Source organism: Oryzias melastigma, linkage group LG18 (genome assembly GCF_002922805.2).
Source record: "Oryzias melastigma strain HK-1 linkage group LG18, ASM292280v2, whole genome shotgun sequence".
Classification (NCBI taxonomy): domain Eukaryota; kingdom Metazoa; phylum Chordata; class Actinopteri; order Beloniformes; family Adrianichthyidae; genus Oryzias; species Oryzias melastigma.
In genome coordinates, this window is record NC_050529.1 from 21,791,292 (window position 1) to 21,807,108 (window position 15,817).

General features: G+C 41.9%; 2 protein-coding genes across 2 annotated transcripts; both read right to left on the bottom strand.

Moving 5' to 3' along the window:
- Window positions 1-390: 390 nt before the first annotated feature.
- LOC112156280 (kelch-like protein 33) lies at window positions 391-5,565 on the bottom strand. Its single transcript, XM_036216559.1, has 4 exons — window positions 4,728-5,565; window positions 3,701-4,649; window positions 3,455-3,625; window positions 391-1,104 (listed from the first exon to the last, which is right to left on the bottom strand). Exons 1-4 carry the CDS (start codon window positions 5,464-5,466, stop codon window positions 585-587), a joined length of 2,379 nt encoding a protein of 792 aa, XP_036072452.1. The 5' UTR covers window positions 5,467-5,565; the 3' UTR covers window positions 391-584.
- Window positions 5,566-9,222: 3,657 nt separating this feature from the next.
- Window positions 9,223-10,308, bottom strand: LOC112156389 (complement C1q subcomponent subunit B). Its single transcript, XM_024288650.2, has 3 exons — window positions 10,117-10,308; window positions 9,887-10,015; window positions 9,223-9,635 (listed from the first exon to the last, which is right to left on the bottom strand). The coding sequence occupies exons 1-3, from the start codon at window positions 10,259-10,261 to the stop codon at window positions 9,355-9,357; spliced, it is 555 nt and encodes a 184-aa protein (XP_024144418.1). The 5' UTR covers window positions 10,262-10,308; the 3' UTR covers window positions 9,223-9,354.
- Window positions 10,309-15,817: the final 5,509 nt, after the last annotated feature.

The window sequence follows — 15,817 nt, forward strand, 5'->3', positions numbered from 1 at the left end:
CCCCAAATTCTTAACTGTAATGCAAACAACGACCATAAGAGGGAACTGTCCTCTCTTCTTTGGGTTCAGAGTTTCTTGATTTACAAAAACTACTGTTTGACAGACAGACAAACTCCTTTTTTGATTACCTATTTTTATTTTAATGTTTTTGTAGAATATTTTTTTGTGTTTTCATTAAAGTGCTTTAAAATGAAACACTGACTGATGTTTTGGTGAAAGCAATGATAGAAAACATGATGTAAAGCTGATTTTTTTAAGACATTCTCTGACCTCCATTGGAGGTCAGGGCATTGTTCTCAAATATTAATTAAGAACGAAGAAAGAAAACTAATCAGTCTGTAATTCATCAGAAAACATATTTTACTAGTTGTGGAATAAGTAACAAAGAACACAATTTTTTGCAGATTGACCACATGTGAGCAACAGCACCATCTAGTGGATTGTACCTAAGAAACAGCTGAATGATTTACTTTACTGAAGATAGCAAAAATGGTATACATTTTTAGGATCTTAGGAGAAGTTTTGATTATCAGCAGACAGACTAAAGGTTATAAGGAGAGCAGAGGGATGACAAATATCGGCCTTCAGTGTCTGAGATGCTGTGGCAGTCGCAGGATGCAGGCCCGAATGTCAGTCACGGCTGATGGCACTTTCCCCACGTTCTCCCAGCGCCGTGTGCTGTGCTCAAAGCGGTGGACCAGGCCAGACTCGGTATAGTCCTCCTGGGAGTACCCCCCCAGCACATAAACCTTCTCCTCCAGGACGGCTGAGGCAGCACCCACATGGGGTACGGGTAGCGGTGTTAGGGCCGTCCAAGAGTCAGCCTCAGGATCGTACATCTCACAGGCCAGCTGGTCGGTATAGAACTTCCTCAGGTTGCACACCCCTCCAGCCACAATCAAATGTCCTCTGAGCGGCTCCATGCAGTGCTGAGCCCGGTCCTGGGTCATGTCGGACAGGTGGGTGGTTCCTCTATCGGGGTGGTAGAGGAACATGGAAGCCAGGCAGGAGTAGCTGCAGTCAAAGCCTCCAGAGATGAAAATCCCTCCTTTTACGGCGCTGAGGGCGAAGCCACTCAGGGACCGGTCCAGTGGCTTTACAAAGCTGCAAGAAAGCAATGAACCCGGATCAGACAACTGGTAATTAGTGCATTCTTACAGTCACAGTCCCATTCATCAATTCACACAAATCTAACACACTGATGCCAACCTTAAACCACCAAGACCAACATGGGGTTCAGTGTCTTCAACCCATGAGGATACATATGCGAGCAAAGTATAAACCAAACCTGTGATCTTCCAATCAGAGGTTGACTACTCTACCTCTGTACCATGGCCATCCCAAAGGTTTTAAGAGAAGAGGCCTGGATCTGTTCTTTAGAGATTTGAAAGAAAAACAAAGCGCAAAATAACTCACAAATTCTAAGACAAAACTCTAGTTTTCCAGTAGAGCTTTGACTTCAATAAACAATTTTAGTTAGAAACAAGGACATTTGGAGACAATGCCAGGAGAGTTCAGATTTTTGTCAAGTGTACTTTATTTTATTTTATAATTATTACCTTGATCCAGGTTAAAACACCAAAATAAACGGCAGGATCTCTTTTTTAGGTTCAACTTGTTGTTTGTCCATTGTAAACTCTTTATTGTCTTTTAAAATAACACAAAGAAAGACAACTTCTATCTGTTGCTGCAGCACTCCTGCATGAACACTGAGGCTACGTTCACACCACCCTTGGCAAAGCGTGTTCAAGCACTCACTTCTAATGAAGTCTATTGGACACACTTATATGCGCGTTTTGGACTTCCACGTTAAAAACTCTTGCATTCCCGAGTTGCTACGCAGATTTTTTAGGTTCTACGTACAAAACGTGTGTTCAACCAACCACTTAAAATGAAAGTCTACATAAACACGAGTATATGTGTGTTACGGGGTTCCTTACTCACAACTCTCGCGCTCACACAAAGCTACACAAGTGTCTAAAACATTTACGGGCTCTACATAAACAATGTGGCACTATTAAATACACGTTGCAAGTTGAACTTTGACCAATCAGGAACTCAGTTTTGATAGTGACATATGGTTGGCATCCCTCTTAATTCACAGAACTGTATGAAAAAAATGTATACGGAGAATTATAAAGGAGAAATTAAAAATTGTGGTTTGCACCAAGACTTTTCCAACTTAAGGTTGCACTAGTAAACTGTTGAAGAAGAAAAAGAAGAAGTAGTCCATCCTTGGTTGTTCGGTGTGAACACCATGGGCTAAATGTGCATTCAAGACCTTGCGTTTACTGCGTTCTTTAAGACGCGTCACATGCCCAGTGTTAGTAATTTGAGACACTGAGAGCCCAAACCCTAGTGATTGGAGGGCTTTGAAATATAAACAAATAAGAATGTCCGGAAAGATGATGCTTATGAGATAACTAGCATAATTCTGATCAACAAGCTCAATTGTGTTTTGAGTTTTACATCAGATCCTGATACACAGCATTTACATTTTGTTTTGACTGTGGCATTTCATCTGGAAACAAACCACAGTCAGTTAGAGAAAACCGCTTGAGTGTTGAGGTGGTCAAAAAGTGTATTTATTTTAACATATTCCACACAGGTTGTCTCTAACATCTCAATAAATGCCTGTTTATAGTATTTTACTTCCAGATATCATGAAAGAATCAGAAACTGTTATTTGTTGCCTGTCTTAAATGCTATGACTACAAAAACATAGGATTAGATTTTAATCTCAGCCACAATCCTGTATAGGGAAATAAATATCTACCGGTACTACTCAGTCATTGTATTTGTCAGAATAACCATCCTTGCTCTGCTTCCTTTCGTAACCCTTGTGCTATCCTAAGTATGTTGATGTTGAAAGTGGGGTCATCTGGACCCCACAAGACGGTGAACTTTTTTTCAATTATTTTAGATTTACACTGTTTTTATTTTTGTACTTTGGATACACAATTGCAAGTGCACGGTTAAGCACAAATTGTATTGTATGAGATACAAATCAAGAATCCTGCATACACAAATCTAAAGAGTCTTTTGTCTCCACAAGTATTTGGTGAACATGGTGTGAATTGAAAACAAACATAAATAGTTTCTTGTTGGCAAACCATCTCATGGCCGATAGTAGGAGTAAACAATGGTGTATGTATGTAGTAACTGACACTACTATGAAAGGAGCTTTTTGAGTCAAACCGCTATGAGCAATCAAGACCTTGTCACTGTGAGTGGGCATTTGAGATCTTAATGTTCATATTATTGTGGTTAAATGTCGTCACCTTGACATCCTGAAATGACACAGTTGAGTGAGAATTGGACCCAAGTGCAGTTTTTGTCTCTGCAATCACTGAGTTTGACTCACAGTACAAAAATGACTCTGATGGTCATTCATGTGTGCTATGATTACCCCGCAGTGTAGATACTACATATAGGCCTTATTGAAGTGATTTACCTCCAGGAGTTGGTGTCTTGGTTGTACATTTCAACAGTCTCTGTGTTCGTGTTTATCTCTCTGTCTCCACCGATGGCGTAAAGGCGCTCTTCATGCACTGCCATTGAAAAGTTACTTCTGGCCTCATTCATGTCAGCCAAACTCATCCAGCTGTCTGTCCTGGGGTCAAAACTGTAGAAAAAAAAGCAAAGACAAAAAAAAAGGAAAATCTCTTTGGTGCAGTGCCGTCGGTTGCCATCTCCTTACCTGTATGCTGATTTCATGACATCGTCCTTGGCATAAAAGTAGCATCCTCCAGCGACGTACAACTTTCCCTGCATTACTGCTACTCCATGTCGGAACTTTGGCTTGTCTGGGATCTCGCCCAGTCTCCTCCATTCCATCTCCTTCACCAAACCCGTGCCACTGCGTAAGGAGTTGGAAAACCACATTTCCCTGCTTGGTACTCGCTGACCCACATCGCAGTTCAGCTGGTCCCCCCCAACCACAACCAGAACGTCTTTGGGTTTCCTTACCCGATAACAATCCTGGGAGTTTGGAAGACTGAAACCAAATTCCTTCAGTGCCGACCCATAGAGTTCCACATTCTTATCTGCAAAACACTCCATTTGCAGGTTAATGGCTCTAACTTCTCTGAACTCTCGAAAGGTCATTAGAGGAAAGCGAACTGCAGACATCAGTAAGCCGGCATGAGTCAGTCTCTCCTCAGGATTCGCCTCAATCCATGAAATTACAGCTCGGAAAACAGCCAATTCCGATGAAACGCATAGTCCATCGCAATGTAGGAGTTCCAGAAGTTTCTCTACTGGTAGGTCACGAAACTTTGCTGAGGTCGACACTTCTCTGAAGTTCCTCAAAACAAAGTCTTTGGCCTCATCCAGGAGCTCTGATAGCCCATAGGCTTCAGCAAAAGAGGCCACATCCAGGCAGGACGCTGGGTTCATTTGCTCTTCCATGAAGTTGAGACAAAGCAAGACAGCCTGCCGAAACTGAAGCTGGAGAGCCACGATGGTCACCTCAAAGACAGAGTCCCAGCTGATTGTAAGATTCCTGCTGTAGGAGAAGCCGACAAGTGCCTCTAGTTCAGGAGCCGGGAGGCATGGAAAGGAAATAGAGTTCTGATGAGATTCCTTCATGCCACATGTAAACATGGCACGGAAGAAGTCGCTGCTTGCAGCCAGGATAACTCGGTGACCTGGAGACAAAGACGAGATTAAACCTGCATCATCACAGTACCCAATACCAACATGGAAACTGCAACTGGACCACTAACCATGCAGAAATGTACCACCTACATCCAAGACTACATCACATCCAACTCTGTCTTCCCACAGCTGATGGATGGACTGAAGGGTAACCATCAGAGCAGGTTGCCTCATATCGTTTTCTTTGGTGCAGAGGTCCAAAAGGCGTACTACCTTCAAAACTTCAGCTGCCGTTTGGATGCTTTCATTCATACTTGGAACATCCCCACTGTAGGCGAACTCGACTACTGCTTGAAGTCCGACTTGATTGACCGAAGCACCCAAATCGATTGACCATCTTTGGAGCCCAAAATCTGATGAATTCCTGCTTTTTCCCATCAGTTTCTCCTGGACTAAGAGGCTGACAGCAGCCAGGGTGAGAGAGTGCACGTGGAAGATGCTCCCATCATCTCCAGTCAGTGTCAGGTCAGTTAGAAGAGACAAGTCTCTGAATTCCCTCAGAGTCTCAAAAAAGCCTCCATGGAAAGTTTTACTCTGGCACTTGTAGACGCTTTCACCCATGCATGACTCATCACTCAAGTGCCACCCAAGTACCCCTGCACATATTTTGGCCTCTGCGCCCTCACTGCCCTCCGTCACCCCTGCCAACCCCATCCTAGAGTCATTGAACTCCACAATCCTCCTCAACTCTTGATTTACTCGCTCGATCCCTTCTCCACCTTCTTCCATCACTCTTTTCCGTCTCTCCTTCTCTCTCCTCCATCGCTCCTCCCATTCCGTCAAAAAGGAGGGATCGGTAAACTCCATGTCACTGGTGACTTTTTCCAAAGGAGAGATGAATCGCACCTACAATTTCTGATTAGATCTAGTTTAAACTCTGCTGCATTGAAATGTTGTCACAAACTCACGTCTGCCCTCTGCCTGTTTTCAGCCTCTGCCAGCACGTGGCATAAACACACACTATGAATAGCTGCTGGGGCAGAAAGATTCGGTTACAGGAGACTTAAAGGAGCCCAGTCCTGGCTTTTGAGCAAATATCTTTTGATATATTTTGTATTTTTAACAACATGGTAAGAAGCTTGGAATTGGAATCCTGTTTTTGAGGCTGGCTTGTTTGGATTGGATGTATTTCCTTCAAAGGAGATTTTAAACTTTTGCTGTCAGGACTTCCTTTTACATAAAGTTATGAAGAGTGATGGTGCATTCAAAAACTGTTTGTGTTTCTTTCTCTTCGGTCTTGCAAATTAGAAAGTTTTAGCTACTTCAAAGGTGAGACTGAAGCTATGTGCACACAGGTCATGTAATGTGTGCTCAAGAATGCACTAAATGCACCTTCTTGAACACATAGTTCATGGTGTTTAGTAGAGAGGGGCTTCTTCTATTTTTTTCTTTTTCTACTGTTAACCAGCATATGTCCACTACTTTACTTACAGTTGGAACAAGCTTGAGGCAAAACGTGAAATTTGTGTAAATATCTGAAATCTTGCCCCAGCCTTTTTCTTTCACAGACATGTTCCAATAAATGAAATTCTTTGTGTTGTAGAATTCCAACCGGGCACAAACAATAATTCATTTTCACACAGTTGGCATTTCAGTGAATGCAACGGGACGCCATTCGAATGTCATTCCCAAATGTGTGTCCTAGACAGGTCAGAGGGCGACCTAGTTTAACTTGAAACATGTTCAGTTTGTAAATAGAGCCTGAAAATGGTCTTAAAACTTCCTTAGCAAGCTTAGTCTCTCACCAGACATTTGAAAGTACAATTTATTCAATTTGACTATTAGTTCGTTTCTTACCTGTAGTTTATTTCTCTACAACCGTGAACCCATCATACATGGTTAAAAGCTCACTTTAGCTCTCAGCAAGCTAGATGTAAACATCACTGATTTCTGATTGAAAAGGCTGCGACAGAATCTGCATTACCTAAAAGTTCAATTTTGGGTTGATTGGGAACACTAAATAAATTTGATATACACTGCCCTCTGCATTTTGCATCCACTTATAATGAAAAGTCTCTTCAAATGCACATAAATGTGCATTTTGGACTGCAGGGTCCAATATCCAATGTTTTTACGATCGTTTTCGGGCTTTACATAGAAAACGTGAATTGAATGAAATTAAGTTGAACTTTGACAAATTAGGGATTTAGATCTAGTAGTGGTGTATGAATGGCAACCCTTTTAATTCACGTAAGAGGCTACTGTTTATTAATTGATCATGGAGGAGAAAATAATAATTACAGTTTGTGCTAATTATGAGACCAAGTCTTTCATTTGTTGGAATAGAGCTGAGAACGCTAAAACCTGGAGCAAGATTTGGGTTCACCAAGCCTCTTCCAACATTAGGTGGTGGACATGAACATAAACAGTGGCAAAAGAAGAGGAATCCTCTCCATGCTCATCCACCCCATTGGTACTGGACAGATCAACACCTGTCCCCTCGAGTTCCAAATAGGAAGTACCCGTTTTTCCCAGAAAGCCGAAATCCCATAGACTTGTATAGATAAATAAACAGCTGTTACTCAGTCATTCCATTGGTCAGAATAATCATTCTTGATTTGATATCTCTTTTTATACGTTCTTGCTAACCTTAATTTTTTTTCTTTATCGCAAGTTATTCTAATTATAAACTGGCCTCAGACACCTCAGTCAAGGATGTGGTGCTCTTACATTTGATTGACAGATTCTCCCGAGCCCGCTTTCAGTGGTTGTCTCTGGGGTTCTGGGTCAGTGACGAGGTGGTCCGCTACAAGAACTGGGACTCACCTGATCAGGTGAATGAGTGTGACATGTCAGGAGCCATGGAGACAGGAGGAGAACACAAGTGGTTCAAGAAACATGATAAGGAGAAGTTCAATTTCATCTGTTCGGAGTTTTAAAGAACTCGTGAGCTGCTGTCTCTTCATTCATGCTTTTGATTTTGGTCATAATTTAGAGGAAAATGTTTGAGTAAATCAAATCTTTAGAAAGTGCTTCATATATCACAGGTGATGTAACATAGCAAAAACAGGAACAGGAATTAAAAAAAATAAACAATTTAAATGTTGCGTAAACTTTCATCTTAAATTGAATGTGACAGAGCAGATGTCTGTCCCTGAGTAAGGTTTCTTAACAAAGTGATTTGAATGAAATTGCATCAGTGGGTGCACACACTGTTCTGCTTAACCATCTGTTGCATTTCACTTTGTTTAGTTTAATGGTAACCAGTGGATTTTGGTTGTTTTGTGATTTATTTGTTCACTTCCTGTTTCAGGACTCCAGTGATTTTGGTTCCCTTTGACAGGCCTGTTTAAAATTAAAAATGTTTTCTTTGTACTTTGTATTTTATATTTTGGAACTGATGTTTAATGGGAGACATTTTTTTTTATTATGTTTAATTTATTAAAAGTAAAATGCAAATTACTGTTTTCTTATATGTGTTTAATTTTTTGATTAACAATTGGGTTGGTTTGGTGAAGGGGTGGGGCTAGCCACCTATAAAAGAGGACCTCTTTTCAAAATTGAGGCCTCCTGTTTGTATGGCTTGATGATTCAGCACTGTGGGTTATTTCCTGCCATACTTTTCCTTGGAAAAAAAATGGATGATTTGCAAAAGCCAACATAAAAGAAAAGAGACACTTGACATCTTGTGTGGACAGTGGTTTGTTCTTCTGACATTGAAGATGCAATAAAAACAATATCTCCTGTTTTTCTCCTAAACTTTTGAAGAACTTTCCCAGCCAGCAAGGCCAAGTGGGCCCCACATGGTTCAAAAGTGGGCAGAGAATGTGGACCCCAATTGGGTTTGTCCACAGTTTCTGTGGTGGCCCCAGCTGTGTTTGCCCACATTTGCCTCACTGCCTAGAGAATGCAGGCCTGGACAGCGACCCTGCTAGCTCTGCTGACTCCTGGGCGGCAGCACTTGCTTGCTTTGCCGGACCCTGGGCAGCGGAACTTGCTACGCTGTCCACCGGGCGACTGGCTAGCATAGCCACCTAAGCCAATGTGGGCAAACACAGCTGGGGCCACCAGACAAACCCAATTGGGGCCCACATTCTCTGCCCACTTTTGAACCATGTGGCGTGAAAACTGCTACGGCAAACCCCTTCTGGCATGAAGGCATGAAGTTGAGTGGCATGGCATGGACTGCAGTGGCAGAGAATCCTGCCATTGCAGCAAAGGTTCTCCTGCTGGATCCAAGGTGGTCGGGTTATACTGTCAGGGATGGTGATGAAGGACCCAAATGCAGGAAACAGGAAATTGTGGCAGAAACTCAAACATTGACTACATAAGCTCAACCATAACAAAACCAGGAGAACAAACCAGTGCCGTGACAGAACAGATCAGATGACTTGACAATAAGAACTGCAAACCAGACACTTAAATACACTGAGGTTGTTTAACTAACTGAAATCAGCAGTGGTTGATTAACCTGAACATGGTGAGACTGACTGACAAAGCATGACAAAACCAAAGCACTGGATCATGACAGATGAGGTTCGGATCAGTTTTTTATTTTAATTTTTTCCGTCTTTCTTTTTTTAATTACTTAACTAACCACAATTACTGAAAACAAATCCACACTTTTATAGAGAAACATTTTTTATTTTGTAAAGTGATTATGGTAAGCCATTCGCATAAATCACAAAGGGGTTAACTTTTCTGTATCATCATCTGCAATAAACATAAACCAATTGAGTCTTAAAAAAAAGACGCTCAGGACTTACTGAGCAGCACTCCACTAAAAGTGGTAGCAAATCCATCTGCCCAAACAGCTGAGTTTGCCAAAATGGTCACATACACTTGGTTCCCCTGTTCTAACTCCAGGAACACGGCGTTGCCAGCATTATCAGCAGGATCAGCGCTTGATGGGTGGTCGTGGATGTCGACAACAACAGCCCCATCCTTCTTGAGTACTAGTCGAATGCGGTCCTCTCCTCCACCGTGAGCAAAGAAGGTGAAGTAATACAGGCCTTTGACAGGCGCAGCGAAGATCCCTGGGGAAAAGTTACGGTGGATTGTCTGAATCTGGCAGGACTCATGAAAACTACTATTCTTCTTGGAGTCTACACACATACGTTATAAGATTTTCCCAAATACAGATAAACAAATATATTTAAGATAAAAAAAAAACTTAAAATTACAGTTATATCAGTTACAAATAATAGGCAACTAAACTCTACAACTGTACTAGACTAAACCAGTATTGAATCAATGGTGAAATACTCTTGAACCATACTCTACTTACCTGTGGCTGGATTGTAAGCATTCCCAAGATTTGTTATCACTGCATTGTAGGTCAGGATTGTATCTTCTTTAAGATTTCCATAGGCTCCGTCTTTTGACGTTCTGGCAGAAAAGGCTACTTTTGGTACTTCTAAATGCAAAAACGAGAAATATGACATTTAATTTGTTTCAATGTTTTTGTATTTATTCTAAAACACAAAAAATATTCACAAGAATGGTGTTTAAAGCTACCTCTGGCCTCCATAGCTTCTTTCAACGCTCTGATCTCCATCATGATGTTGTCTGGGCCAGAAGAGCACTCAGGAGGTCCAGCATCACCATACTGGACCTCTATGAGGCCAATGAAGAAGATCAGCAACAGAGAGGATGAAGTCATGTCGGCTGGTGTCCCGGCTCCGTCCTGATGTGCCACGAGCGCTCTGCTTTTATTCGGGATGGTCTGTTAATGGTTACTGTGGGGTGTTGGGCTTCCTGATGTTCTCTGGCCCAATCACTCAGCTTCTTCTCTGCAAACAGAAACTCCAAATTCAATATTGATAGAATTTGTAGGCGTTTTGGGGAATTGAACTAACATAAAAGAATAAATAGATAAAGTAAGATTAGGACTTATACTCCCGCACATTTAAATATGGTACCTTGACTCAACTAAATGTACATTTATGTTGAGAGATTTTATTAAATGTACTCAGGCTGAAAATGTGATGTATCACAGTTCTCTTTCACCTCTTAACATAGAGGCCAGGGCCATGTGTTATGTCATCATGTTAATGTTTAGTGAAAGCCGTTTGGCCTATTGTTCCAAAAAATATACCAAATAATGTGTTACTAAAGTCACAGCTTGCAAAGTTTGATCAGATTATGAAGTGCAGTAAAGAAGAGATTTTTCTGATAATATAGGGCTAATATAGTTGTATGCACCAATACTGGGGTGCACCCATACGGATGCAGCAGGTTTTTGGGATGTTGGAGAAAGAAGGGGCTGGACCTTAAAGCCCAATTTCTACTTCACAGCGATTGATCATACTAATGTTGGTGTCAACGATTGTGAAGTTTGTTTCGGGATTTGTCAATTGTTCCTTATGTCAAGTTCTGTTTTGAACTGCCTCTCAGCCACACCAGTTTCAGGTTCATGATCAGTAGCTGTCTTCATTACTGTTAATTGCCCTCAGCCTATTTACGTATCTGGTTTTCAGTTAGACTTCAGATCATCTGCTCAGCCACCCTTTGTGTTTCTCCATGGTTTTTTGTAATGTTTTTCAAGCTCCCTGTTCCTGTGCAGGGTTGCCCTTCCTGTCCCTGAGGATGGTTGACGTTCATCCCCCTGTGCTGTTTCTTGTTCCCGAGGAGCCTGCTCCTTTTCATGTCTTCTGACCCTGGGGAGAGTCACCGGGACTTCTCCTTTTCACGTCTGTTCCCGAGGTGAGGCTCTGATACCTCTCACATCTGTCTGGTTGCAGGACCCCTAAATGTGTTTTGTATTGTGTTTTGTTATTTTGGGCATCTGGAATCTGCCTTCTATGGGAGGGCTACTGTCAAGGTTTGTGATGTTTGGTTTGGGCTTTGTCAGTTTCTGTTTTTGGTCATGTTCTGATTTGTATTGTCAGACAACAGTTTCAGGTTCATGATCCACAGCTGTCTTAATTTATGTTAATTGCTGTATTGCCCCATTGCACTACTCTATTTAAGTGTATAACTTTCAGTTAATCCTTGTCAGGTCACCTGCTCTGTTCCATTACCCTTGGTATTTCTCCATGGTTTGGGTTAATTTATTAAATGTTCAGTTTATGTCATCAACCTGGTCTCTTGCATCTTAGGTCCTTCACCAACACTTCCTGACAGTTGGCTGGTTATGCTTATGACTGTCCTTGATAACTGCAACTAACTTCTGAGTGGCATTCATCTTTTTTCCAGTAACTTGCTTACCATCAACTTTTGTTATATTTCCCATTGTCTGGGGCGAGTCCCTTCCGATTCTAATGGCCATGTGACCAATGCCATCCGAGCGTGGAAGATGTCTATAGTGGGAGACCCCCACTAAGTACAGACTGCTGGAGGGGTGAAATATCTGCTGAGTTATAAACCTATCACACAGTATGCAAACAGTGAATAGTGTGCTGTTTAAATGTAATACATTAGTGATTTGTGTGTCAAGTACATAATTTTAATGTGATTTTTGCTCTATATACACAATATAAAAGTTATACATTGGTGGTATATACGTGTGTCATGAGTCTCCGGTCTCTCCCTCCAACCACCAGAGGGAGCCATCTCCTGAGTTCTGACTGTCTCCTGAGTCTCATCTTCACTCATTTTCCCATCAGCCTCTGCCTGCTGTTCCCAGACCCAACCAACTGTTTCACATCCAAGCAATCCCCACAAACATTTATGAAGAGGCTTCAGGCTGTGCTCAGGTGCAGTCTTGTTCTACATTGTTTTACATACATTAGTAATTCGTCTACATTGATGACATCTTGATCTCCTTAACACCTTCGAGGAGCATGTGTCCCACGTCTGTCCAAGCTTTATCACACATCATCTGTACGCAAAAAAAGAAAAATGTGAGTTCCACCAGACATCTGTCTCATTCCTGGGCTTTGTCAACCAACAACCACTGCCTCTGTCATGTCCAGTTGACAGAACCTATATCCCTCCAGGTCATCGCCAGCAAGTACTCAACCTGGTTCACATCACGTTTGCTGCCGATCACCCAGGCACCACTGCCACGGAAAAACTAATGGCAAATTTGTTCTGGTGGCCTACTATCCAGGCTGACGTAGCGCAGTACATGATCCAGTGTTCCACCTACCGTAAAACCAAGACCCCACGCCAATGTCCAGATGGCTTCCTGCAGCCACTGCCTATCCCATATCAGCTATGGTCCCACATTGCCGTGGACTTTGTGACGAACATGCTCAGGGTAACACCGTCATTCTAATTGTTGTTGAAAGGTTCTCCAAGACATGTCGGCTGATTCCCCTGCCTATGCTTCCATCTGCACTTGGGACCGCCAAACATGTCCTGCACTAAGTCCCAGACCAGGAGCCCCAATTCACATTGCAGGTATGGCAGGCCCTATGTGATGGCCTGGGCATCAACATCAGCCTCACATCTGGTTACCACCCTCAGTCTAATGGGCAAGCAGAATGCATGAACCAGGAGGTGCTTTGTTTTTTGAAGGCCTTCTGTCACCAGCGACAGGAGGACTGGAGTCGGTTCCTGGTCTGGGCAGAGTATGCCCAGAATTCCTTTAAGAAAGCAGCCACTAGGCTCTCACCATTCCAGTGCATCCCGGGCTTCCAACTCCCATTCTGTCCATGGACGAGAGATTCTTCAGAGTTGCCAGCTGTTGTTGATTGGTTTTGGCATTGTGAGGAGATGTGGGAGGCAGCACACATACAGCTCCAAAACTCCATCCGCCGAACCCAGGAGCAAGCAGACAGACACCACCATGAAGGTCTCAAACTATTCCTCTGTCATTGCGTCTGGCTCTCAACTTGGGACCTGCATCTCTGTCTGCAATGCAGAAAGCTGAGTCTGAGATATGTGGAGCCTTTCCAGATCATCAAGCAGGTGAACCCTGTATCTTTCCAAATTCTGGAGCACCGAATGTCCTCTACACTTCATGTCTCCCTTTGAAGCCTGCTAGTGGTCCCGAAGATGAGTAGCCTCAGGTGGAGGATTCTAACGTAGCTACCTCTCCTGTTATTATTGATGGTGAAGAGGGATACCGGGTTAGAGAGGTCCTGGATTCCCGATGCTGTTGGGGACACATGCTGTACCTCTTGGACAGAGTGGGGTATGGTCCAGAAGAACAATCTTGGGTAGACCGAGACGATATGCTCAATCCCTCCCTCACTGACGATTTCCACTGGCGCCATCCCTTGGCAACCTTGTGGACGGGGGTTGGTGGGGTGGCTTTGTCATGAATCAGTTTCCTGTCACTTCCTCCAACCACCAAAGGGAGCCATCTCTCTAAGTTCTGACTTTCTTTTGAGCCTCATCTTCACTCGAATTTCCCATCAGCCTCTGCGTGCTGTTCCCAGACCTCAACAGCTGTTTTGCATTCAAGCAATCACCACAAATATTTATAAGGAGGCATCAGGCTGTGCTCAGGTGCGAAGTCTTGTTCTGGTTTCCTCCTGCAATTCTGAGCATTTTCTCCCACACTCCTGTTCCTGCCTCCGCCTGCCTCGACCTGTTTTTGACCACCGATCAGCCTCAGTCAATGACAAACTCTACATCGTGTCTGGCACTCAAAAAGTTAGAACAGCTCAAAACCAAATTAACATTAAATGGACATCTCCGCACATCGACGAATACCAGACATAAATATACACTTATTAATTATGTACATCATGCATGTATCACAAAAGACGGAAATGTCATATGTTAAACATACACAAAATATATGGGTTATATACTGGCTGTATAATATTGCCCTAAAACATTTGAATCCCTAAAACTTGATGTAGATTTGCAATTGAAATTTCAAAGTGAACCTCATGCGTCATGACTAATTAACTGTGTGAACCAAAAGTTTTGTTATTCCAGAGAAAAGAGAATATAGATCTGTCAAGCTGAGCTGTAATCTTTGAGGGTTTTTTTGTATTTCGTCTTGGCAAATTCTTGGCTGTAGATAATGCAAATCAGTGTTTCAGGAAATTATTGCAACATACCTACAAAGCTGGAATGACCTTTCCTCTTTTGTGCTTGTAGAAGTATAATTTACAGTAAGTTGAGAAAAGTTAAGAAGTTGCAAACCTTGAAATGTCTTTCAGGAGAATTCATCACAGTTTAATATGGAAAAAGTAGACTTTTTTACTATGACTCAGTTTGCAAAAATGAAATGTGTCTTGACAGTATATTCACAGAAAACTGAAGAAAAGAGAGCGGAAGTCTTCATCTCACCAAACTTTTTAATTTTCTTTTCGAAGGTCGCTGTACCTCTGGACCATGCCCGCCCCTATGTAGTGTGTTTTTGAAGAATTCGCTCATGTTAATAATAAACGCTGGAGACAATCGAGACAATAGAGTACAAGTACAAAGTAAAAACGCCAGTAACAAGTTAATCCCAGTCGTCACGGACAGTTGTAGAAAAAAACAACAAACATTTGTATAAATTGTGATTGTGGATACAATTGATACAATGTCCAATCACTTTGAAGTATAAACCAGGCTTAATGGTTAAAAGCAAGATGACCTCAGAAAACTCTCAACCAAATATAATTCCAAATGCCTGGAACTTAAAAAAAAGATAAATTTAGCTAGCATAGCGTTAAATGCTTTTGAAAAAGGATATATGCTAAATTTTCTTTTGAATACTATAAAATTAGCCAAAAGCAAGAATAATTGTTGTTTGAAGGCTAATGATTTTTTAGATATGTTGGCTTTATTCGCAGCAGAAGACCCATAATTAGCAGACGATGCTAATTTAGCATTAAGCTAAATGCAGAGCAAAAAAAGCTGTAGAATATTTCAGAAATACATTGTTTGCTTAGTCATGTTGTTTTATTTGTTTCAAGAGAGTGACATCTGTCTTGATGGGTTTGTGTGGAGACAAAACTAACTTGTATTTGGAATGATATGGATGTTGTTTCAGTTTTGATTCAAGAGGCCTCCATTTTATCAACATTTCTGCAATATTAGCTGAGCAGACAATAGATTTTGTGAAATTAATGAAAATAACTAGAAATTGAAGCACATGATAATAATCTACATAAACAAATTCATCTTTCCACCACTCCTTGCCATGGAAAAGCCCAATCAGCTGGTTGATTTCTGCCAACTGCTCATGTTGGGTTGTCAGGCCTGACGTCTTTTTTCCAGCAAATGAGAAATGAACTTAAACAACATAAGATAAATAAGTGGTGTGGTGCACACATTTGCTCCCCTAGTGGTACTCTTTTCGACAAGGAGGCTGACCAAATAGGAA